Source organism: Nelumbo nucifera, chromosome 3 (assembly GCF_055504915.1).
Source record: "Nelumbo nucifera cultivar China Antique chromosome 3, China Antique-T2T, whole genome shotgun sequence".
NCBI lineage: Eukaryota > Viridiplantae > Streptophyta > Magnoliopsida > Proteales > Nelumbonaceae > Nelumbo > Nelumbo nucifera.
In genome coordinates, this window is record NC_142651.1 from 20,100,732 (window position 1) to 20,126,804 (window position 26,073).

Consider the following 26,073-nt stretch of genomic DNA (forward strand, 5'->3'; position numbering starts at 1 on the left):
TGAAAATGTAAAACTCTTCTCAACCCCACATTCAAGGATGGGTGATAGGGTTTAAAACTCACATCTAATTTCCTATTATTTCTTGACATATATAACTAATAAATAAGTAAAGTAACATAAATAAACAACAAAGTTTCCAAATATTTGATTAAGACATAAAAAACACATAACCTATCAATTATTCTTCACATCAAAATCAAAATATTATTAAATTCAACACCTAATATACAAAAGTTTATATTTTTGCCAATAATATGTCGGTTGGGATTAGAGGGTCGGGTTTAGCCTAGAACCATAATATTAAGTGAAGTGATTATCTTAAAAGATATATGATAGTATATGATGGGGGTTATACAACTTTCATGCATCTAAACAAATCAAGGTATGCTATATAACAAATATTTATATATATTATGTATTAGAGTCAGGTTTGGATTGGGTCAAGTTACCCCAAGGGTCAACCCTAACCCAACCCAAAATGAAGTTAGGTTCATGAATTTCAATCCTAACCATAACCCCGAGCATTCACCCTTGGGTTGGGTTTGGGTTGGATTCGGACCAACCCGGCCCAAGTTGCAGCCTTTTCTGAAACCGGCAGTATAGCTTCTCTAAAGCGGCTCAATCAACACAGAAGCCCTCCCAAACGGATCCTAGAGTTTTGTTTGCTTATTCGAAGCGGCTCACAAGTCACAACGAAGCTCAATCGACGCTGAAGCCAGGCCCTCGCAATGGACACTGGAGACAAGGCTCAGCTTTATAAAGCTCCTACGTGCGCGGTGCGCCTGATAGTGCAGAAGAATCAATGGTGCTCTTCAGCCGAACCATAACGACGATCTATTTGTTGCAAGACGTGCGTGCGTCAGCGTCACATCCATGGTTCAGTTTATCAGAGTAGCTTATGATTAAGGAGATCCGCAAAAAACCCATTAACATGATCAAGTGAAATGATGAACTTGACTTGACAGTCTATCTGATCAACGACTGACATCACTTCGTCTCGGGGAACCGTAAGCAAAGATCCTATGGCCTCTCGTCTGTAAACGTTCCCAAACGCATATTCCTCAACAAATTTTGTTCGAAACTTTTCTATGGGCCAGAAACAAGTTTCCTTTGCTTATTGATTCTGATTGTCGTTTTCATCGAGCAATCCAGGAAATCGCTTTGAAGTGAGCAGGAGTTATCAGCATCTCTCGAGTGGGTAAGTTGAGTTGCAAGCACATAATAGGCACGTTAGCATGACGAAAAACTCTTCTGTTCAGGCTATCTACGACTTGTGTAAAAAGACGTTTACGTCTTCGGGAATTCCGGCTTCTCCTCAATCAATCCAAAAGCTTTCATCTCTTTTGGGTATATACAGGCATCTTTTCTCTCTTTCCCCTCCCCCTCATCCTTTTATAAATTATAAGTGTGATTCAGCACTGTTTATGAGTTTTATTGATAATTTGTAATGAATCCTGGTTTGGCGTTACATTTGCTTCTTTATGTTAAGAATCGGCATCTTCCTTCTTTTTCTTCTTATCTCCCCTAATCTACATTTAAGAATATTCTTTTCTTTTCTTTCTCTATTCTGTTCGTGTGATTCAATTCTGTTTATGGGTTTATTGATATTATGTAACTGAATCCTGTGTCGGCCTCATATTTATTCTTTATGTTAATATTGGGAATCTTCTATCTAATTTCTTTTTGTGTGTGGGTGTGTCATATACCATAGATTTTGAGAGCTTTATGTTTAAATTTCTCTTTTGATTTCCCCCTCTATGTGGCTGTGTCTCTGTAGTGTTATTTTTGCCAAAATAAACATACACGGTTTTATTGATAAAAAAACACACACGGTTTTACCGTTTTTTATTTTCTATCTATTTTATTGATATTGTTTCGTTAATTTGATTTGCTCGTAACTTAACAATGGATGTGGTGGCACTGAACAGAACGGAATGGTGAAACAAGATTCATGTAGCCGACCCTATATAGTTGGGACAAGGCTTTGACGTTGATGATAATTCCTTAATGTTAGAATCTAAGTACGAAAACATTGTAAATATTTTGAGATAGTGATCAAGCTTAATGTTAGAGCAAAATCATGAATGGATTAGGTTTGCATTTGTTAGACAGATTTCATGTTATTATCTTCTCTCGTACTGTTAGCATGGAAATTGTGGTTGAAACAAATTAGAGTCATGAAACCAGCTTAGATTCAGATGATATGCAATTTCCAAGCAATTGGATTGAGGTTAAGTTGAGATGTCGAAGTTCCATAGCATTTTGGTGGTGATATCATTTGTTGTGATTTGTGAAGGGGTGGTGTTACAACTTGCATGTTTATCAAGAAGGGGGTTTGTGCCAGGGGGAGGGAGATTCTAGGTTGTGGGTAGTGGGCTTGCAAGAAGAGAACCCACTAAAGATTGGGGCCATGAATAGTAAGGATATGGATATGGTATGGGCTTGTGGCCCAAATATTTAACTTCTACTCAATATACTCATTATGTATAAATTCCCTTTTGGTTAGGGAAAACTTTATCTTGAGTTTGAAATGACGAGTGGGCATATATCATCACTATTGCATCCTAGTTCTTCCTTTATTCTATTTCCAATATCATGACACTTGGGGCCATTGAGATGGCTTCAATGTGTAGAGTTGGTCCTACTCAGTTGCTTGGAGGAAGATACCTGCAGGCTACAGCCACGATTAATGATAATCACTCAGAAGAGCTTGGGTGCATGTCCAAATGACCATAACCTGATAAAATGATACAAGACAAAATACCTTGCTCAGCTTGGGGGAACAATTAAAGTGCCCAAGTCCTCATTTAATCTTGTTTCTAGGAGCACTGATCATTGGATGCTAGACAAGGCAACATTCTCATTGTAGCATGGACAATCTGCCATGTCCCATACTTGAAATTTTGTCCAATGAGAGAATACTTAGCATTGTGCAAAACTATTGGCATCCATTTGAATGGGCTGTTCAATTTAGTAGCCAAAGCTCTTATTCCATCATAGAATGAGAACATAGACCAAGCCCTTTTTCCTCGAGTTGTCTACTCAAGGACAGAAAAGGAAGCTCCCCCATCCCTCTTCTTCACTTCTAGGAAATGACAAAAATTGGTCCCTGGAGAAAGTGATCTTCTCTTATACAGGAACATCCTCTTTGTGATTCACAGAATACAAAAACTGTAGCACCAAAACTATCCAAAAAGGGCAGCTCAGTGCACGAGGCTCCTGTCAATGAAGGGTCTGGGGAGTGACAGATGTACACAGCCTTACCCCTGCAGATACATAGAAAAGCTGTTTCCAAGATTTAAACCATGGCCACCCAGGTCGCAATCTAGCAACAGAAACACAACCATTGCCAAGGCCCACCCTCTAGCACCAAAGCTATCTCTGAACTCTTTTCTAATATTGGAAGGTCCTGATTTCTCAATAGGAGGATACTCCATTCTCTGCAACCTACAAGAAGTCTCGTAAAATGCTCTATCAATGGAAAAACCTCTTTAGTTATCTAATGAGTTTCCTCATATGGCAGAAATCCGACCAATTTCCACAATTGAGTGATGCTTCTAAGTGCAACTGATTTTCATATGATAAATTTCTACATTATTTTTATGGCATCTTGAGGTGTTCTCTCAACACTGCTTTCTCTTTACACTTAGTTTCTTTGCAGTGCAAGTTTTGTTTGCACTTGCGTAAATATTATCAACTCAGGAGAGGCATCCCAGTTCTGACCCTAAGGAAGATATTATCAACTCCTTTCGTGAACATTTGGAATTGTATTGGTAAGACTCTCCGCCAGATGGATTATGGTCCTACTCCCTTTACCTCGTTTGCGTCTACATCAGGTAATGCTGCCACTGCCTTCCATGTGTCATCTCATACCACTAGCTCTCCTTGGATTATTGACTCCGGAGCCTCAAACCACATGACCGGTAAGTCAAATTTGTTTCAGACATATAACCTTCTCTCTGGGAGAGATAAGGTAAGACTAGCTGATGGTTCTTTTTCTACCATAGTTGGCCGAGGTACCATACCTCTCCCACTTGGCCTTACCCTTCCTAATGTACTATATGTTCCGAAATTACCTATTAATTTGCTACTCATTAGTAGTCTAACTCACTTCTTGAACTGCTCAGTCACTTTTTTTTCGTCTTCATGTGTGTTTCAGGATTTGGCCTCAGGGAAGACGATTGGTAGAGGAAGCATGATGGATGGTCTCTACATGTTGGAGAATAAAGCTGGTCTTGTGGCTACAGAGTCCATGAGTCCGTCAAGTGAGATTCAAGCCTATTTATGGCATAGTCGTCTAGGTCATCTGTCTTTTGAGTCATTAAAAGTTATGTTTCCAAAGTTGTTTGAGTCCTTATCAGTGAGAGTCAAGCCTATTGTAGAAGTTCTTTACCTTTGCGAAATAAAAGATCTGAATTTCCATTATATTGTTTATTCTGATGTTTGGGGCCCTGTTATACCTACTGAGGCTGGCTATAAGTACTTCATTACCTTGATTGATGATTATTCTAGATACACCTGGGTTTACCCTATGCGATCTCGAGATGAAGTGCCAAAAATTGTGAAAGATTTTCAACGCATGGTGTTTACTCAGTTCCAAATGGAAATCCATATCTTCCAGTCGGACAATGCGAAGGAATACTTCCATAGTGATCTCACGGAGTTTTTTGCTTCGAGTGGGTCACTTCAGCGAAGCTCTTATCCCAGGACACCCCAACAAAACGGTGTGGCTGAACGAAAGAACCGCCACCTTCTTGAAGTAGCTCGTGGCTTATTAATTCATATGAATGTGCCAAGACGTTTTTGGATGAATGCAGTATTGTGTGCTACATATATCATCAATCGCATGCCCTCTCGGCTACTAGAGTATAAGACCCCACATCAGCTTTTGTTTCCTACAGATCTGTTGTCCACCATTCCGATGCGTGTTTTTGGGTGTTGTTGCTTTGTCCATAACCTGTCCCCTACTCGAGGTAAGCTTGATCCTCGGGCCATTCCTTGTGTTTTTCTTGGTTACCCTTTATCTCAAAAGGGGTATCGCTGCTATGATCCTACCTCTCGCAAGTACTATGTCTTCATTGATGTCTCCTTCTTTGAGAATCAACATTTTTTCTCGGTTTCTCCTCAGGGGGAGAGTAGGGTTGAGGAGAAACAGGCGACTCAAACTCAACTACCTCCTTTACCCAATCCTCCTCCATTCCAGGTTTTTCATCGTCGCCATAAAAGCCAGTAGAGTTCAAGAGCCGTGGAACTTGACACTATGCAACCAACATCATCGGATTCACCCGAGGTAGATCCGTCTCATTAGCCAGGTACACTTGCTTCTATTGATGTTTCTGTTCCTCTAAAGGTTGATTCACCTATCATCAATGATCTTAATATTCCTATTGCTAAGAGAAAGGGTGTTAGGTCTTGTACCACTAATCATCCTATTTCTAATTGTGTCCTATGATCATGTTTTACCTTCATACCGTGCATTCCTCTCTTCTGTGGACAGTGTCCCCGTCCCTAAGAATGTGGCAGAAGTTTTGTCTAAACCTGAATGGACAGATGCAATGTAGGAAGAAATTGATGCTTTGCACAAAAATGACACTTGGGAGTTGGTGGACCTTCTTGAAGGGAAGGAACCAGTGGGTTGCAAGTGGGTGTTCACAGTGAAGCACAAGGCTGATGAAACTGTTGAAAGGTACAAGGCTAGACTGGTAGCAAGAGGTTTTACACAGGTATATGGAGTGGACTATGCAGAGACTTTTGCTCCAGTAGCCAAGATGAACTCTATCAGGATTCTTCTTTCATTGGCAGCAAATCTTGACTGGGAACTTCACCAATTGGACATCAAAAATGCTTTCTTGAATGGTGACTTGGAAGAGGAAGTGTACATGACCCAACCTCCAGGGTTCTGTGCCAAAGGCAGTGAACAAAAGGTGTGTAGGTTAAAAAAATCTTTATATGGGTTGAAACAATCACCTCGGGCTTGGTTTAGTAAGTTCTATTTAGCAGTTCAATAGATGGGGTTCAAACAATGCTAGTCAAATCACACTCTATTTGTGAAAAGAGGTGAAGGGAGAATTGCAGCTCTTATTGTGTGATGATTTGTGGAGATCGGGGGGGGGGGAGAGAGAGAGAGGTACGGTTGAGAGGAAAAAGTCTTCTTCTGGCTGCCGCCAGTTTTCTATTTATATTAACTTCATAAAAGAATAAAAAATTACAAGTATGCCCCTGACTGCACATCCTAGAATCAAAATAATAAGAAAAAGAAAAAACAAGTAACTGACCGACAGCCTACTAACAGCAGCTATAAAGTAACAATTAAGTAAGCCTTACAACACTCCCCCTCAAGTTGGGCTGAATATGTCTATCATGCCCAGCTTGTCACATAATTCATTGTGCCGCGAGCATGGAAGCCCCTTTGTAAGGACATCAACAAGTTGTTCCTTGGAGTTGACATAAGGAATGCAAATTTCCCTTTTTTCCAGTTTTTCCCTTATGAAGTGTTTATCCACCTCAATGTGCTTAGTCCTCTCATGTAGGACTGAGTTGTTGGCGATGTTTATTGCAGGACTATGAACAACAACTCCAAGCTCCCCGAGAAGATTCTTTAGCCAAAGGACTTTAGCCACCCCATGTGCCATAGCTCTATATTCAGCTTCAGCACTTGACCTTGTTACCACACTTTGCTTCTTGCTTTTCCAGGTCACCAGATTTCCTTCCACAAATGTGCAATACTCACTAGTGGACTTTCTATCATCCACAGCTCCTGCCCAATCAACATCTGTAAAGACTTTCACCTTTAGGTGATTGTGTTTACTGAATAGTAGGCCTGTTCCTGGATATTTCTTCAAGTATCTAAGGACTCTCTCTCTATTGCCTCCATGTGTGGTTTCTTAGGAGAGTGCATAAACTGGCTCAGGACCCCAATGGAATAGGCAATGTCTGGACGGGTCATGGACAGATAAATCAGCTTTCTCACTAACCTTTGGAACTGTTTCACATCTTTCAGAGGTTCACCAACACAGTCACCTAGCTTGTGGTCCGCATCCATAGGAGTATCTGCCGGCCTTGCACCTAATTTACCTGTATCCCGTAATAGATCAAGGGCGTATTTTCTTTGAGAGACAAAGATACCCTTTTTCTGAGCGGGCAACTTCAATCCCAAGGAAATACTTCAGGAGGCCTAGATCTTTCACTTCAAATTTAGATGCAAGGAATTGTTTCAAGTTCTGTATCTCTGAGCTCCAACTTCCTGTAATGATAATATCGTCTACATACACTATCAATACAGCAACCTGTTCCTGACATCTCTTCACAAAGAGTGTATGATCAGACTGACATTGTTTGAAGTCCATCTCTTGAACTGCCATGTGAAACTTACTGAACCAAGCTCTGGGAGATTGTTTTAAGCCATATAGAGACTTTCGCAGCTTGCACACTTTATTTTCACTCCCCTTGGCACAGAATCCAGGGGGTTGAACCATGTATACTTCTTCTTCTAAGTCACCATTCAGGAAAGCATTCTTTATGTTCAGTTGATGCAATTCCCAATTAAGATTAGCAGCTAAGGACAAGAGAACCCTAATTGAGTTCATCTTAGCCACTGGGGCAAAAGTCTCATCATTAGTCAACCCCGTATACTTGTGTATACCCTTTGGCTACTAATCTTGCTTTGTACCTTTCAACTGTTCCATCTGCCTTGTGCTTAATCGTGAACACCCATTTGCACCCCACGGGGTCTTTCCCCTTTGGAAGATCCACCAATTCCCAAATCTGATTTTCGTGGAGGGCATTAATCTCCTCCTTCATGGCATCTACCCATTCAGGGCATTTTAAGGCTTCTGCAACATTCTTGGGAACAGGGATGCAATCAACTGCCGATAGGAAGGCTCGGTACGAGGGGGAAATGTGGTCATAGGAGACAAAGTGGGTAATGGGGTGTTTGGTAGTGCAAGACCTGACTCCCTTTCGTTGGGCAATAGGAATGTCAAGGTCATCCACAGTAGGAGTAGGGTTAGGGGGTGGACTTACCTCTTGGGAGTCTGATGATGTCAGTTGCTTAGTGTTTGGCTGCTCCATATCTCTATCACACCGCTGATCTCTCCGACGTGTACGTTGGAAGACACGAAAGGGAGTAAGGTCCGGAATAGAAGGAAGAGATACCTGAACCTGTTTCTCCTCTTCCACACTACGACTCTCCCCCTGAGGAGAAGGAGGGAAGAATGGCTCGGACTCAAAGGACACATCCATAGACACAAAAAATTTACGACTAACTAGATCAAAGCACCGATACCCTTTTTGAGAGGAGGGGTACCCCAGAAAGACACAAGGAATGGACCGAGGGTCTAACTTACCTCGGGATGGAGACAAATCATGGACAAAGGCCCGACAACCAAAGACTCTCATGGGGATGGAAAATAAAGGAGACTGAGGGTACAATAACTGATGAGGGGCCATGTAGTTCAGTACTTTGGAGGGCATGCGGTTGATGACATATGCAGCTGCAAGTATAGCATCCACTCAAAACCTTTTTGGGAGATTCATGTGTAACATCATCCCGCGGGCTACCTCAAGAAGGTGTTTATTTTTCCTTTCTGCAACACCATTTTGTTGTGGTGTTCTGGCGCATGAGCTCCTATGAATAGATCCGTGGGAGGCAAAGAACTCATTGAGCTCCCCATGGAAGTATTCCTTTGCATTATCAGATTGAAAGATCTGTATTTCAACATGAAAAGGAACATTTGATCTTTTATTACTTGAGTGAAAAGTTGTTCTACATTGTTTACTCAACTGACACGTTTGACACATGAACTCTAACACTGAACATGACTTAAATAAAACTGGAAACAAGAATTTTATTATTTCAAAAGAAGCATGACCTAAACGACTATGCCACAAAAAAAGTTCTCTTATTGGACTGATTATGCGACTCTGAGGATGACACCGAGAGACCAACTTTGTTGTCGAGAATGTAGAGACCATCCACTAGGCTTCCTCTACCAATCGTCCTCCCAGAAGTTAGATCCTGAAAAACACATGAGTCAACAAAAAATGTCACACTGCAGTTCAAGGAGCTTGTAATGCTATTAATTGAAGGCAAATTTATAGGAAGCTGAGGGACATGCAATACACAATTCAGGTTAAGGCTATGGGGAAGGGATATTGATCCTTGGCCTGCAATGGAAGAAAAAGAACCATCTGCAAGTCTCACTATCCCATCCCGACAAAAGGCTATAAGACTGAAACAAGTTAGGCTTACCGGTCATGTGGTTGGAGGCCCCTGAGTCAATGATCCAAGGGGAATCTGTAGGAGTGGCATGGAATGCAGAAGCCATATTACCTGAAGTAGATGCAAATGAAGTAGAGGGAGTACCAGTGACTGAGCTGTCCATTTGCCGCAAAGCCCTACCATAAGATTCTAGGTGTTCTCTGAAGGAATTCATTATATCCTCCTTGGGGTCAGACTTATTAGGGTGGTCCCGGGTACTACCGGCAACTTGAGTATCTTGGGTTGCCACATGTGCTGTGCTCATTTTTTTCTGATGACCTTGACCTTGACCTTGACCTTTACCCTGTTCTTGATTCTTTGCTGCCCACTTGGGTTTCCCGTGGATGTCCCAACAAGTGTCACGTGTATGTCGTGAACGCCAACAGTGGGTACAGAACAACTTATCTTTATCATCCACCTTCTTAGGGTCACTTTTCTTTCCCGTGGAGTTATTATTCATTGCAGCCAAAGCAACTTGTTGTTCCCTCTCAGCTGTAACCATCACATTCCGCCTGCTTTCTTCAGATTGAACAAGGGAGTATACCTCGTGAGCCGTAGGCAACTCTTTGCTTCCTAGGATCTGCACCCTCAATGGTTCATATGCAGGGTTCAGTCCCAACAAGAAAGCAAACACCCGTTGCTGAGAGACCAGCTTCCTGTAGGCCTTAGCATCATCATCGTGCTTCCACTCTATGGCCTGATAATGGTCCAATTCCTTCCATATGGAGGTAAGGGCTTAATAGTATGAAGACAAGCTAAGGTTTCCCTGTTTACATGTTGAGGATTCAGCTTGTAACTGGTAAACCTTGGCGTAATGCCTTTGCTTAGAATAGGTAGTTCTGGTCTGTTCCCAGATCTCACTTGCGGTGTCTGCCCACATAAAGTTCTTTTTCACATCAGGTTCCATGGCTGCGAGGAGCCAAGACATCACCATACTGTTTTCTTGGTCCCACCTATCATGTTCAACCGTCTCACCCTTGGGTTCTTTCACCCTTCCATTGATGTAACCAGCTTTACCCCTTGCTGTTAAATAGAGTTTTACACTCTTAACCCACTCCAGGTAGTTCGGACCGTTTAAAGGAGTAATTGGCATGGGAAAAACCATGTTTTTACCTCCCATACCCGCTGTGCTGCAGGTTGGTGTAGCCCCTGATGAAGTTAATTCATGATTTGCCATCGAATACTACTGAAAAACAATCCAAACACCCCCCAACAACACAACAACCACAATCAGAATACCAACCCTCAGGGAGTTTACTCCTAGAATGTGAGCAAGAGAACAAAAAATACTGCTGAGAACAAAGGGTTCAGTCAACACAACCAGTCATTAAACCAGTCCGGTAATCGGTTCAGTACCACCAATACAGACATTACAATCAGTCTGATTGCAGTTCACACAGCCTAACCATCCAACGTCCCAACAAATAACTATATAACCAAGGCATGAGCCCTACACACCATCGGCCAAAGAAGGCTGAGACAAACTAAAACAAAAAACACACCTATTCAGCACTTGTACGAAGGTGCTAATCTGAACTTGACTTCACAGCATCGAACAGAGGAGTCTGCACCAGCATCACCCTTCTCCAACTAGGGTTTTCTTGGTATTACGACCAAGAAAAAGAAATCACAGAAGCTGCCGCCAGAAAAAACTGCTAGGGTTTCCCCAAAAATTGCCGCCAGAAACTTGCTAGGGTTTCCACAGAACTGCCACGTCCAAAAACTTTTAAAGAGTGGGCAGGAGAGATCGTAGGTCTTTTTCAACCCAGAAAAAACTGCTCTGATACCATGTGATGATTCGTGGAGATCGGGGGAGAGAGAGAGAGAGAGAGAGAGAGAGAGGTACGGTTGAGAGGAAAAAGTCTTCTTCTGGCTGCCGCCAGTTTTCTATTTATATTAACTTCATAAAAGAATAAAAAATTACAAGTATGCCCCTGGCGGCACATCCTAGAATCAAAATAATAAGAAAAAGAAAAAACAAGTAACTGACCGACAACCTACTAACAACAACTATAAAGTAACAATTAAGTAAGCCTTACAACATTGTGTATGTGGATGACATAGTGATCACAGGAGATTGGGAGGCTGAAATACGGAGACTAAAAAACTTCTTAGCTACTCAATTTGAGGTGAAAGATCTAGGCCCCTTACGTTATTTCCTTGGAATTGAAGTTGCCCGCTCTCACAAGGGCATCTTTATTTCCCAATGGAAATATGTACTAGATCTACTAGAAGATACAGGCAAGTTGGGGGTAAAACCAATTGATTCACCAATTGAATTTAATCATCATCTGGGAGACAGTCAGGGAGAGTTTTTGAAAGATGTGAAGAAGTTCCAGAGACTCGTGGGGAGACTTTTGTATTTGTCTATGACTAGGCCTGATATTGCCTATGCAGTGGGTGTCCTTAGTCAATTCATGCACAACCCTAGGACAACTCACTTTGAAGCTGTAGAGAGGATCTTGAGATACCTCAAGAAGTTTCCCAGAGCTGGTTTGTTGTTCCAGAAACATAGTCACTTAAAGGTGGAAGTATATACTGATGCAAACTGGGCAGGAGCAGTCAATGACCGAAAGTCTACCAGTGGGTATTGTGCCTTTGTAGGAGGAAACCTGGTCACATGGAGAAGTAAAAAACAAAATGTGGTGGCTAGATCTAGTGCTGAAGCAGAGTATAGAGCGATGGCTCATGGGGTTGCTGAAATCATGTGGATAAGAAATCTATTAGGTGAACTGGGTTTTGCAGTGAGCAATCCTATGTCACTCTACTGTGACAATAAAGTTGCCGTCAATATTGCTCCTAATCCAGTCCTACATGATAGGACGAAACATATTGAAGTGGACAATCATTTTATTAGAGAGAAACTTGAAAATGGAGAAGTGTGTACTCCATATGTCAGCTCAGAAAACAACTTGCAGATATCTTCACCAAAGGTCTTCATCATGTGCGGCACAAAGATTTGTGTGACAAGTTGGGCATGATTGACATCTATGCTCCAACTTGAGGGGGAGTGTTGAAATAATTTAGTTGTTGGTGTTAGGGTCTGTTTGGCTAGTTAAAGTGTTTTTTATTTCTATTTTTTCACTTCTGTTATGTCTGTTATTGTACTCACTTATAGTAGGGGCACAAGGGTCTTTTCCCTTCTTATTTCTGCCACCCTATATATATTATAATAAAAGCTGGCGCCGCCAGCACTGTTACATTGCAAATGCCTTCTCTTCTCTTCTCCCTTCTCTCTTCTTCTTCTCTTCTCTTCTCTTCTCTTCTCTTCTCTTCCTCTTATTTCTGGCCGGCCATACTGTCAAGAATTTTTTTTTTCAAATTACACAAAACAGGGCTTATTTTGGCCATGTGGCAGTCATGTGTGCATGTGTGTGCATCAAACACATTATTACTACTTAAAAGACAAATGGTGTGGATAGTATTTGCAAGATGTCAAACACACTTAAAAGATAAATGTGTGTGTGCATCAAACACACTTTTAAAAAGCGTTTCAGACAAATTTGTTTCAAGGTGGGTAAAGGCAATAGAGTTTGCTTTGGGAATACAAATGATGTGGTAGGAATCTTGCACACATGGACTTTCCAAAACTTTATAGGCTGACTGTTAAAAGGTATGCTGATTAGTGACCACTGCATGATCTTCTATTTAAATAATGATGGCATGATTTGGTACCTTCGCCTTGGAATGATTAGGAAGCATATGGGCTGTTTATATAATATAATATATCAAGATTCATCACTATCAAAAAATATATCCAGATTTGGCATATCTCCCTGTAAAGAGAATAAATGAATCTGGACTCCAAATTGTTTGGCTTTTTTCCCCATCAAATCCTTCATTATAACTATGGCAAAGTGTGAGGGGTTTGAGCTTCTATGGAGATTTAGTTTTTTTTTTTTTTTTCCTGCAAAACTAAGCCTTCAGACAAGAGGACTTCTCCTTCAAACAAGTGGCATCCTATTTTCTTGGGAAAGAGTGTCAAAGAGAGCAGTTCTTTCCACTCTCAAAGAGAAGTATTCTTTCTCAGACACGTGTCTACCCACTCTCCAAAAAGAATATGAACTTCAAATGGTTGTTACCTCCACTTTTAAAAAGATCAGTGGTAGTTACTCTATTCAAAAAAAAAAAAAGTGAAAGAAAAAACCTTATTTCAAATTGTGTAGAACCCATAAACTGGTTTATTGTTTACATATAAAACTGGATTTAATCTCTGAAGTTAGATACTACATGTTTATGCCAAAAAATAAAATAAAATAAAATAAAAAAGCAAACCTAAATTTACAGTATAAGTAATGGGTCAAATAGAATTGGTCAGAAGAATGGCTACGGGGTGGTCATTATCTAGTTTATAATTTAAAGAAGTGGAGAGAGATATTTGTTTTTTTTCATCTTCCTTTGAAGGCTTCTATTTTATTGTAGACTATTTTCCTTCATAAAATCTTGATTATTTTTTTTTTTGGAATAAGGTAAGGTAATTTATTCAATACAGAAAATGAGAAATAATACAACAAAACCCAGGCCAATAAGACTGCCTGGGTACAAGTCAGATTACAAACTCATCCAGGACTGAGAACAAAACAAATGAGTCAGATTCTGATGTTTGAACTCCTCAGTAACCGACACCCAAGAGATTAACTTGCCCACAGCTCTCTGCACCAATTCATCCAGACTTTTAATTTTACTACAGAAAGTTCTGTTGTTTCTTTCAGCCCAAATGGACCACAACACAGCTGCAGGAATGGTTTTCCATACTAGATTTCCCTTCTTGTTGAGGCCTTCTACTCTCCAACAGCACAACAGCTCCTTCACTGATCTTGGCATAACCCAACTAATATTCAGAGCTTTCAGGAAGTGCCCCCATACCATGGAGGAAATTGGGCAGTGAATGCACAGATGCTTTGTAGTTTCTGAGAGATCCACACAAACCACAAGAAGGATCCAGAATCTGGATGCCACGCCTCTCCAGATTAGCTTTAGTCAAACATTTATTAAGAGCCATTGTCCAAACCAGAGAGTTAACCTTGGAGGGACTAATTGGATTCTAAATCTGGTTGGCAGGGAAATCCAACTGACCTGAACTATTCAGCTTGAGGACCAGGGACTTAACAGAGAAGCAACCATCTGAATTCCAATTCCAGCTCCATTCATCCTCCAGATTCATATCTATCTTCTGATTTTGAAGTAGCCCCAACAGCTCCACATATTCATCCAGTTCCCAGTCAAACAAACTTCTCCTACAAAAAGGGGTCCAAACAATGGAACCTCCAGAAAGATTATATTTCTCAGCCACTGATGATTCTTGATTAGCACAAATTTGGAAAAGGAGAGGGAAAGCATCTGCCATAGAGCCCTCCAAACACCAGGGGTCCATCCAAAACTTAATTCTATCCCCTTTACCCACCTTAAGTCTGATCCCTTCCAAGAGGATAGGAAGGTTCTTCAATATGCATGCCCAAAGAGATCTGCCCCAGCTTGGATGAGGGTCCCTAGATCTCCAATCACCCCACTCCACCCTATACTTCGCAGCAACAAGGTTTCTCTACCATGCATTCCTTTCAGAAGCAAATCTCCATAACCACTTACTGAGAAGGGTTGAGTTAAAATTTTCAGATTTCTTATTCCCAGCCCCCCAACTTCCTTAGGGAGACACACTTGCTCCCACTTTACAAGGTGAATTTTCTTTTCGTCTTCCCATCCCCTCCATAAAAAATTCCTCTGAACTTGCTAATTTGTTTGGGATGGGGAAAAAGAGAGAGAAAGTAAGTGGGGAGGTTGAAGGGTGAGTTAAAAGCCAGATTGATAGCTCAAATCGAGGATTTAGATTTAAAGGAACATCAAAGGACCATGGGTGCACAAGAAAGAGAATTGAGATGGAAGTTGAAGAAGGATTTGGAAGAGGTCCTATTGAGGGAAGAGATATCTTGGAGGCAAGAATCTAGGCACCAATGGATCAAAGAAGGGGATGGGAATACCAAGTTCTTTCATGCTATGGCCAATGGGAGAATGAGAAAAAAATTTGTGACCAAGATTGAGGTTGAGGGGTAGAAATTGAGTCACAAGAGGAGATAGCCAATTGCTTTGCAACTCCAAATCCATTTTGAGTAGGCCGCTGGAGAGAAGGGTGAGAGTGGAAGATCTAGATTGGCCAGGTCTATCAGTCGGTGAGGCAGCTTGGTTGGAAAGAAACTTTGAAGAGGAAGAGATAAGACAAGCTGTCTTCTCTATGGACAGGTCAAAGGCTCCTGGACCAGATGGTTTTACCATTGGCTTTCTATTAAGAGTGTTGGGACATTATTAAAGAAGATTTGTTTGAGGTGTTTAGGGAGTTTGAAAACAACCATGTGATTAGTTGCGGAGTTAATGCCACGTTCTTAGCTCTCGTCCCAAAGAGATTAGATACCAAACACCCTAAAGATTTCAGGCCGATTAGTTTGGTGACCAACATTTATAAAATTGTGGCAAAAGTGCTTTCTTTAAGGATTAAAAAGGTCCTTCCATCTCTCATTACTCAAACCCAGGGTGCTTTTGTCCAAGATAGGCAAATTATAGATCGGATCCTTATAGCAAATGAATGTGTGGAGGAAATGAGGAGATCCGACAATCAAGGTTTTATTTGTAAGCTAGACATTGAGAAGGCCTATGACTCTGTGGATTGGGATTTTCTATTAGAAGTGCTAAGGAAATGTGGATTTGGGGATAGGTGGTGTAGGTGGGTGAGCGGATGCATAACATCTTGCCAATTTTCAGTTCTAGTTGATGGAGGGGTCAAGGACTTCTTCCCAGCATGTAGAGGGCTCAGGCAAGGAGATCCTCTTTCCCCCTTTTTGTTCACACTTGTGGCAAATGTGCTCGGTAGAATGATTTATAAAGCAGATAGGGAAGGGCTAATAAGAGGTTGGAGGATAGGCAGGAATAATGTCACAGTGACTCATCTTTAGTTTGTTAATGATATCACCATCTTTTGTGAAGGGGGAGATTTAGGGAGAGTGAGGAACCTAAAAGATCTTATTAAATTCTTTGAGTCCGCTTCAAACCTATCGATTAATTTTGACAAAAGTTGTGTGGTGGGAATCAATTTGGAAGATCGGGAGGTAGAGGCTATAGCAGGTTCTCTACAGTGTTTCATATCTGATTGGCCTTTAACCTACTTGGGCCTTCCGTTAGGAGCTAACCCAAAAGAAAGTCGGTTCTAGTATCCAATTGTGGAAAAGTTTGAAAAGAGGCTAGCTGCTTAGAAAAAAAGTTACATTTCTATAGGGGGTAGAGTGACCTTGATTAGGGCAACACTTGCTAGTCTTCTGGTTTATTTTCTTTCTGTATTCAAGATACCCTCAAGGGAAGCCAAGAAGCTAGAAAAAGTGATGAGGGATTTCTTGTGGGAGCCAGGGGAAGAGAAGAAGGATCACTTGATTAGGTGGAAGATAGTCAGTAGGAGTAAGGAAGAAGGGGGATTAGGATTGGGAAATCTAGTTCTTAAGAATGAAGCTTTACTAGGGAAGTGGCTTTGGAGATGGCCGTTAGATAGTCAGTATTCATGGCTGTTTGCAGAACGGTTGGGATGTCGGGTATCTCAATGGGCGACTCTTGCGACACCCTAAAAGGCCATTCATGGAATTCTTCCCCATTTTCTCAATCTGGTCAAGTATGATGCTAATTCTGGACACTGTTCTTTTTTGGGAAGACATTTGGGTGGGCAACCAACCTCTTAAAGAACTTTTTCCCTCTCTTTACTCTCTTTCCCTTTATAAGGAAGAGTCGGTTTCTAGTTTTATTTCCTACTCAAATTCTTTTGTGGCTCTAAATTGGGCTTTTGGTTTTCGTAGAGGGTTACGTGATGATGAAAGTGCTTGTGTTTCAGATTTATTGTCTTCACTTGAGTCTATTTGTTTAGATCCCCTCAAACCTGATACAAGAAATTGGATCCCTAACCCGAAAGGTTTGTTCACTTGCTCTTCTTTCTTCAAGTCCCTTTGTTCCATTTCTACACCTCAGAATTTCCCAGTTAAAGAATTTTGGACTAGGCCCATTGCCCCAAGATTGTTGTTTTTTGTTGGGAAGTATTATGGTAAGATTAACACCTTTGAAAACCTACAAAAGAGAAGACCAAATTGGTGCCTATCCCCTAATTGGTGTGTTCTTTGTAAATCTCAGAATGAGGACTGTCACCACTTACTGATTTCTTGCTCCTTTGCTACAGCTTTATGGAATTGGATCCTTGCGTTGTTTGAGTGTAGGTGGAACCTGCCATCTGATACTAGTTTGTTGTTTAGTCCGTCCATTTTTGAATGGCACACAAAGAGGGAAAATTATGTGGAAGTGCATAAGAGCAGCTTTGTTGTGGACAGTTTGGGAAGAAATGAACACCAGAATCTTTTGTGAAAAAGAAAGGAGCTTCTTGGAAGTTAGAGAATGTATTTTGACAAGGGCAATTCAATGGTTGAAAACTCTAAAGATCTTTGATGCATACTCTTTTGATGACCTATGGAGAAACTGGTTAGCAGTGGCTAATACTTCTACCAGGAAGGACAGACATGGGGTTGAATGGATGCCACTAGGGGAGGAGTTTATCAATCTGAACTTTGATGGAAGTAGCCGAGGAAATCCAGGACCTTCAGGCATAGGAGGAGTGCTGAGAAACAAAGATAGTAACGTGATATCTTTGTACTCAGGTCCAGCGGGTGTGGGAGACTCTTGAAGGGCCGAATTACTGGCTGTTGTACAAGGAATCTAGCTTGCAAATCAGTTAGGCATAGAGCATCTAATTATTGAAGGAGATTCCCAGGTGATAGTGGGTTGGCCGAAGGATCCAGACACTGATTTGGGGTTTTAGAGATCTTATCAAAAAGGTTAAATGGTTAACAAGGAATATGACAATTAGAGTTCAGTGGGTAGGTAGATCAACAAACTCATTGGCTGATTCACTTGCAAAACAAGGGGTTTCCCGGGATGCTTTATTTTGGGCTTCAATGTAATTTCTTTTGTACTTGTAATTCTGTAATTAGCTTTAAAGGAAAGGTCTCATCTTGTGCCTTTCCACGGGTGGCATGTAACTCTTATTTGCTGGTTTAATAAAATTTCACTCATTTATCAAGAAAAGAAGCAAGTGGGGAGGTTAGAGGGAAATAGTAATTGGTGTGGGTCTCTTCCTTTCTTCTCTCGGGTGACTTCTCTGATAGACTAAGTAGCCTGACCCAAGAGAGGGGGGGGGGGGGATTGGGTTCTACAAGTTTTTCTTTCCCAAATGCCTTTTTAAAACTTATTGTACTAAACGAAGATAAATAGAGAGAAATATAGTATGGAGTGCTTGTGTGATAAACAAAAGTAGTATGAAGTAAGTATCCACAAAACAAGCATTAACTATAAACAATAAAAGCACACACAAGGATTTATAGAGGTTTGGTTTGTGCCTACATCCTTTCCCCAAGCACACCACCTGAGAGTTTCCACTAAAAGCATCTAGACTTCACAATGCTAGCAAAACCTTTACAACCAGTTCGACTTTTGGGTGCCAACAAGACCTTCACAACAGTTGGGCTTACGGGTGCGAACCAGACCTTTAGTGATGTTCAATCCCTGAACACTTGGATACAACATGATAATAACAATGTAAGCACATGCAATGTAATGCCTCTCAATAGGTTGATAAAAACAATTACAAACAAACTGTTTAGATGCAAGAAAATGCTAAACAACAATGTGCTACTGCATTGAAGAGATTCATAAACTCTTGGAGATGATCAATGAATCACAAAATAAAAAACTTATAGCAAGAAGCATGCTTAGAGAGCATATAATCGTTATAGATCCATCGGGAAAAGATTAATCCTTTCTAGGAAATGTTTAGAACTTATTTCCAACAAGATTGAAAACTTACTAGAAGAGGAAAGAGCCGTTGAGCCTTCAAACGATAAAAAACTTCTTTCTTTTTCGTGAAATAGTTGATTGGCTCGAACTGGTAGTCGACTGCTTCAACCTTGTCAGGAGTTGGTTGTCGATTGATATCTTTTGGTAGTCAACTACTACTTGCAAGGGAGAATCTCTGGTAGTTGACTTCTATATCTTGTTAGTCAACTAATTAAGTTCTTGGTTGTCAAGGATAGTAGCACATCCCATTTCATTAGTCAACTACTGGCCAAGGTCTATGTGACACCGGGCTCGATTGTTACAGGTAGTCACTATTGCTTAATGGGTGGTCAACTAAGTGACACCAGTTCGGCTGTCACGTAGTTGACTACTGCCTTGTGGGCAGTCAACTATAGGATATGACCAACCTCAAAAAACTTTAGTTGGTGACACCTAGAGTTAAGAAATGGACTCCTTAGGCTTCCTTAGAAATTTCACATTTTAGCTTAGATAAAGTCTAGGGAAAGCCTAGCCACCTAAGACTAATCTAACCATTGGTCTTTTTGTCTTGGTAATGCTAAGCTTAGTCACAGTTAAGTCCAATGTTGTGCATCTTGCAAATGATTGCATCAAGTCCTAGAAAGAATGAAACACGTAAAAACCACTAGAGCTTGATGTCTCCTCCTTCTCTCATGTTGTCATGGAGCATCATTTTTTTTTTTTTTTTTTTTACTTTTCTTGGCTTGGGGAGAATTCAGTCCATCATTTGAGTTAGCTGTTCCTTTGTGCCTCAGATCATCATTTACTTCATCAAATCTCTTGAGTTCAACTTAGGATATGTTTGCTGCAGCTGCACACTTTTCTTGCTTTTCTTGGCTTGGGGAGAATTCTGTCCATCATTTGAATCAATTGCTCCTTTGTGCCTCAAATCATCATTGGCTTCATCAAGTCTCTTGAGTTCAACCAGGAATCATTTGCTATAGCTGTATACTTATCCTTTCACATTGTTAGTACTCTCAATGAGTTTATTATCATCAAAATACATAGGGTCAACATTCTGGTCACCTTTCTTGTAATTTCTCTTTTTATTTTAATGAAAATCTTTTACCTTCAAAAAGTATATTGTACATGGCAGTGGTGTAGGATTTTGACCAGCCCAGACAGTTGAATCGTGAAAACTAGGAATGGGTGACCTTTTCAAGTCTTGGTTAGATGATGGTTTTCACAGGTTGAACAGGCTAACCATCCAGTTAACCGGTAAAACTGTGACCCAATGAGCATTCCAGTTTTTCGTCCGATCTGAGTCTTACAACATTGGTACATGAGTCTCATCTTGTAAATGTTGTGTAGATGTGTGGCCCTTCATTGCCTTCTCAACAAATAATACAATCTTTCCTTAACTCAACAATAATTGGAAAGATGATAAATGATTATGTTTTCTATGTTTTCCTTTTACTCTTCAAGAAAAAATACTATTTTCGTCTTAAATGCTAAATCATGTTTTGCAGATAAAATAGGTCCTTCTGATGCTGGTCTCAAAGAGGATAACACAGAGGATGACCGAGGGCATGGTGTCTTTGGACTCAATCATTATGACAGAGCAGTTCGATGGACTCAACCAATAACCTACTTAGACATATATCAAAGTGATAGTTTTACGGTTAGTTCATTAGCTTATTGATAATCTTCACAGCTGTTACTCTTGATGATCTTTCAAACTTTTTTGAACCTCTCTAGAGTTTAGACAGCCTGCTATAATAGGAATATGTTGGTGTAATTAATATTTGGATTTGTAACTTGTGCATGTGCACACCTTTACGTGTGTGAGCATGTATATGTGCAACTAAGCAAACATTCTTTTTATAAGAAACTGAGATTCATGAAATTGTAGATTCTGCTATTGCTATTAAGCATAATCGCATATTAACTGCAAAATCACTTTTTCGTTACTTAGGCTGTGTTTGCTTTTATAAAAAATAAGATAGACAGAAAATTTAGGGGAAGTTCTTAAGAAATTTCACAAAAAATTATTAAGAACCTTCCCTTCGATTTTTGTTTCTCTCTTATTTTCTATCAAATCAAACATGGCCGAAGTAACAGAAAAAGAGATTCTTCAGTTAATATGAGATTATGAATAATAGCAATAGCAGAACTGCGGTGACTCAACATTATTTTACATTGACACTTCAAAACGCTTGTCTTACTCCTGTCATACACATACTGATGCTAAACTTAGGCCCTGTTCGCATTTCGGTAAGTTATTTACCCGGGAAAATTTACTTACCCAGGTAGTTGTTTCCCAGGAAAGATTTACCTGGATAAGTGCATTTACCCATGTTCTTTTATTTTCCATGTAAATAAGGCAATGACCATTTTATCTATAAAAATCCATTATTACAAGGGGCATTTTTGTCCCTTTCAAGTGTTGGCAACTTTCCCCCAAGGTGGGAAAGTTATTTACAGGTAAGTGATACCCAGGAAAATAAACTTTCCCTGGTCCCCACATAAATCTGAAAAAAAAACATGGGATTTTTTGTCAATGAGAATCAAAATCCCATTGACCAACTTCCCCCCCTCTCAAAATCCAGAAAAAGAACGCCCCCTTAATACTTGATGGAACTCTTCTCTTTGCTCAATATGTGACTAAAGAATCTTATTAAATTATTAAGATGAAATTTGGGTATGGATGTGTAATACTTGAAAATTAGTGCAATCAACTATAAATTATTCTAATTTTGCAGTGGTATGTATGCTTCTATATCTAATTTGTTTTATTATTATATTTGTTGTAAAAATGCCAAAGGTTACACCCTTATCCAGATAGCGGGGACCAACATTGGGTAATGGCCTTATATTCCCTGCATAAAACAAAACATATAGTACATATTGTTAATTTCAACAATTGTACCAGTATCCATGTAACAATCACTCCAGGAAGGTGATTAGAAACCCCAATAGTTTGGAAATCTCTCTCTCTCTCTCGTTCTTTATATTGCATTTGGATGAAAAATGCATGGAGAGAGATTCTAACATCATTGTAAGGTACAACTGATCAAAAAAAATGAAAAAACATTGTAAAGTACAATTTTTGAAGGGAGCTCATCCTGATATCGTCACCACTACCACCACCACCACCATCATCATCCATGCCTTATCCCAACTATATGGGGTCGGATACATGAATCCTGCTTTGCCAATCCGTTCTATTTAAAGCCATATCTACTGTTAAATTATAAGTGCTTAAATCATTTCTTATTACTTCTACTCATATCCTTTTTGGTCCATCCTGATATATCATAAAAAAACAAAGTTCCCATAAAAAGCATTAAATAATAATGATGGATCACATTTATCAAAAAAATAATAATAATAATGATGGATCACAGGGTCCTATGCCATGCATTAAAGAAAAGCCATATGGAAAGATTTCCAAACTTATCAATTAACTAAATCTTTTTTCTTTTCAGATGTGTATATTTTGCTTGCCAACTTCATCAGTCATTCCGCTCCATGACCATCCCGGCATGACTGTGTTGAGCAAAGTACTTTATGGTTCCATGCATGTGAAAGCCTATGACTGGGTTGAACCTGCCTATGTGCTGAAGAGCAGGGGACCAGGTTACCCCCCAGGTAGGATTCTAAAACTTGGTGACTCAAGTTTCTAGAGCTTCATATAACTTCAGTACTATTTTTTCTGGCTAGACTACAATTCTTAGCTCGATATTTTCAGGATTTATCTGAAAATGAGATATGTATTGTATCAATAATAACAGGATAATAGTACCAGAGATCTCTACCATGAGGCTGTGTTTGGTAAGAGTGCAAATGAAAATATGTTCAGTTCATGAAAATACAAACTTGATTTGCATTGATACACTTTGTGTCATGTTTGGTTGTGATGGGTACAAACACAAATTTGAAGACTGGAACCTACCTTTTTTACATTGACCAACTTCGAGTGCAAAGTTTGGAAGCAATCTTTGCTCCCATTTTGAATGCAAAAAAGATATCAGAAAAAAAAAAACAAATTTACATTCAATTTTCAGTACAAAAACGTATTCTTACCAAAGCCTGTAAAAGCAAAGTCCAAATTTCTTTGGTTCAGCATTTGCACTCTTACCAAAAGCAGCCTAAGGTTCACACTACAAATGAGACCTTTGGTATTCTAGGTACAATATGGCAAACTGTCATACCTCTTCTCACCATGCTATGATAAAGAATGATAGCTTAAGGAACAAAAACAATGATGGGCAGCATGGACTTGCTTCTCTGGGAACTGGTATCTCTAGGCGCATGGGCCATATTCCAAACATATCATGAAGTTCAGGATCCTTAAGATCAACTGATCAGTCTAGTTAACCTGTGCAAAATGTTCTAGTATTGCTGCCTAAAGGAGGGAATTGTGGTGGAGCATTTAATATTTAACCAGTAATTGTCATAATCAACATGATTTTACATATGGACCAGAAAAGCCTTGTTCTACACTGATGCCATAATGCGGTTGGTGACCATGTTCCAGTAGGGAGATGAGTGCTTCAGTGTTCAAAAGAGACAAAATGCAGATACTGAAATCTGTTCTCAGTCGCACTAAGTTTTCATACCATTCTTGCTGATTTTCACAGATAAATGTTCTTGGGAACTTGACAGAGCTTCCCTCTTCTTTGGCAGTTAGATTGGCAAAGTTGACCGTTGACAAAGTTATAACAGCACCATGTGGGACTTCAATCTTGTACCCTAAAAGTGGGGGTAATCTGCATTGCTTCACAGGAGTTACCCCATGTGCTGTGTTTGACATTCTCACTCCTCCTTACCAAGAAGCTGCTGGCAGGAAATGTACTTACTATCATGATTATCCTTTCTCGAGCTTCTGTAAGTTTTTACTCAAGCGGAATAAAAAACTTTCAAATTCCAATGTCTACTAAATAACGGTAAAATGATTTTGAACTTTAGAATTAATCGAATCAAATATACTACTCTTGCAGCAATGGAAAATGGATTCAGGATAAGCGATGGAAAAGAAGAAGAATATGCATGGCTCGAGGAGATGGACACACCAAATGATCTATATATGCGCCAGGGAGAATACAAGGGCCCTGCTATTCAGCCGTAGTGTTCATAGTTTTTGGCTCAATGATGGGATTCCTGTTTTTTTTGGGGGGGGGGGAGAATGACAGTTCAGCCCAGGGTCAGAATTTGTAGGCTCAAAAGTATATTTGGGGTAGGTCCCAGCTCAGAATTGATGCCAATTCATAGGCGGGTATGGGTGCATAGAGTGTGGGTTTTTGACCTTTAAAATGTTTATAACTTTGTAGTGGAAATCAGATATCTGCATTAGGCCTGTCCATACTTCTCTTTTTTATTTTATTTTATTTTTTTTTTGACATTTGGACTTAATTTTGTATATCTGATTCTTTCTGTTTTGTTTTTCCTTTCTTTTTATTTATAACTTGATGGTGCGCGATCTAGGTACTCCTATCTGGAAGATGATCCGAATACCAATTGCGTGGCAAGCTGGACCAAGTTGCAAGATAATAAATCAGAGAACTTGGGGTGGCTAACCCGACGAGCTGAATACTAGAATGCTTGAGTACTAGTGAGTAAATAATTGTGCGTACCTTTGCCTTGGGGTTTGATGTCCTTATATAGTGGATTAGTCGTGGATTTTACGAAAAAGCTTCGGGATCTTCAGGCTGCGTAGATAAGATTTGTTGCATTTTTTAAGGAAAGCAATGTGTCAGTTGATAAGGTTTATCGTTTTCCTCCGATTCGGGCAGAGTGAGGATGAATCCCGTCGTGATCCCGAGAAATTTGGGGTCCGTTGGGGAGGCTTCTGGAGTCGATTATGTAGCGTTTTGGCTCTTTAGCTCCGAACTAGTACTTCGGTTCTTTAGCCCCGAACTGGATTGGGTGTCGAGGTGGTTTTGGGCCGAGATTGATTGAATACCCGACCTCTAATTGTTGTGAACTGCGTTCCTTTGGCTGAGTTGTCACCCCTCGAGCAAATCGCGTCCACGTGACCTCTTCTTATTAAGTCGTGCCAAATCACCCTTCATCAATTGCATCCCACTCGTGCCAGGGGTCCTGACTCAGTTCGGGGAGTTCATGACGAATTCAGGTGGATTTGGCACAAAATTTAGGTGACTTGGAGGGTGGATTGTTGGTCGGACCTGTTCAATCATCTGGCTCAACCGGGAAATGACCCAGATCGTGTTTCGGTTATGCGTGAACGTCACACTGTTTACAAATTCCGCGGACGTCAAAGGGCGCGCTCAATTGATTTCGTCCTCGGGTAGCGTGCAATCGGTTTTCATGGGAGTCGTCGAATCGCATAGATCTCAACTGCTGATTGCCGGATGTGGTGGATTATAAATAGGGGTTGAAGGGCCCATTATCCTCGCCATAAATCGTTTAACTGAGCTTTCTTGAGATCGCATCGGAGTCCTTCAGCTCGTCATTCTCTCCCCTTGTGTCTGAGGTCGTTATCGCCTTCTTTGGTGAGTTCGTCTTCTTTCACTAGTTGTTCCCTTTTTCTTTTCCTATCCAATATGTCTAGTGCTAGCATAGATAGGTTACCTAATGATTCTAGTGAGCCCGAGGATGTCGAGGTGCGGTCCTCCGCTTTCGCTGGTGAGGCTAGCTCTTCGCTAGAGAGCTCCTCTTTGAACCATTTAGGAGAAATGCCTTTACCTGACGTTGAGCCATCTCGGTTTGAGGGACCCGAACCTCAGGTAGAGAGGTCGACCTCCGGAGAGAGGGTCTCGTCTTCTACTCGAGGTCAGGATCCGGACAACTTCGGCTGTTCCACGATGACCTCGGACAGGTTGCTGTCCTTAATAGCTCGTTACCGTCTCCCCAATACTCTCGTCTTCAGTATTCCTTTGGGTTAGTACCCTTGGGTTCACGACCATTATGAACTTGCGGTTTTTGAGGAGCAGCTCGTAGTTGGGTTGCGCTTCCCACTCCACCCC

General features: G+C 40.5%; 1 protein-coding gene across 5 annotated transcripts; it reads left to right on the plus strand.

Moving 5' to 3' along the window:
- Positions 1-645: 645 nt before the first annotated feature.
- On the plus strand, positions 646-24,536 carry LOC104600623 (2-aminoethanethiol dioxygenase, putative (DUF1637)). Of its 5 annotated transcripts, none has more exons than XM_088901469.1 (7): positions 715-1,347; positions 3,662-3,836; positions 4,160-4,265; positions 20,614-20,765; positions 22,573-22,735; positions 23,774-23,974; positions 24,088-24,536. In XM_088901469.1, the coding sequence occupies exons 2-7, from the start codon at positions 3,798-3,800 to the stop codon at positions 24,213-24,215; spliced, it is 789 nt and encodes a 262-aa protein (XP_088757595.1). In that variant the 5' UTR covers positions 715-1,347; positions 3,662-3,797; the 3' UTR covers positions 24,216-24,536. The 5 variants fall into 5 exon arrangements, 4 of the variants coding, with proteins under 4 accessions (XP_010261985.1, XP_088757595.1, XP_088757596.1 ...); XM_088901470.1 differs by having other exon boundaries at positions 721-1,347; positions 3,662-3,923; XR_016084167.1 differs by having other exon boundaries at positions 696-1,347; positions 3,662-4,265; positions 23,778-23,974.
- The last annotated feature ends 1,537 nt before the right edge of the window (positions 24,537-26,073 follow it).

Bases quoted from the DNA above. Each gene is read 5' to 3' on its own strand.
- LOC104600623 (XM_088901468.1), top strand. From the start codon at position 3,791: ATGGATTATGGTCCTACTCCCTTTACCTCGTTTGCGTCTACATCAGGT. The intron at 4,266-20,613 runs GTGAGATTCAAG...CATGTTTTGCAG, and splicing joins AGAGTCCATGAGTCCGTCAA to ATAAAATAGGTCCTTCTGAT. The intron at 23,975-24,087 runs GTAAGTTTTTAC...CTACTCTTGCAG, and splicing joins TTATCCTTTCTCGAGCTTCT to CAATGGAAAATGGATTCAGG.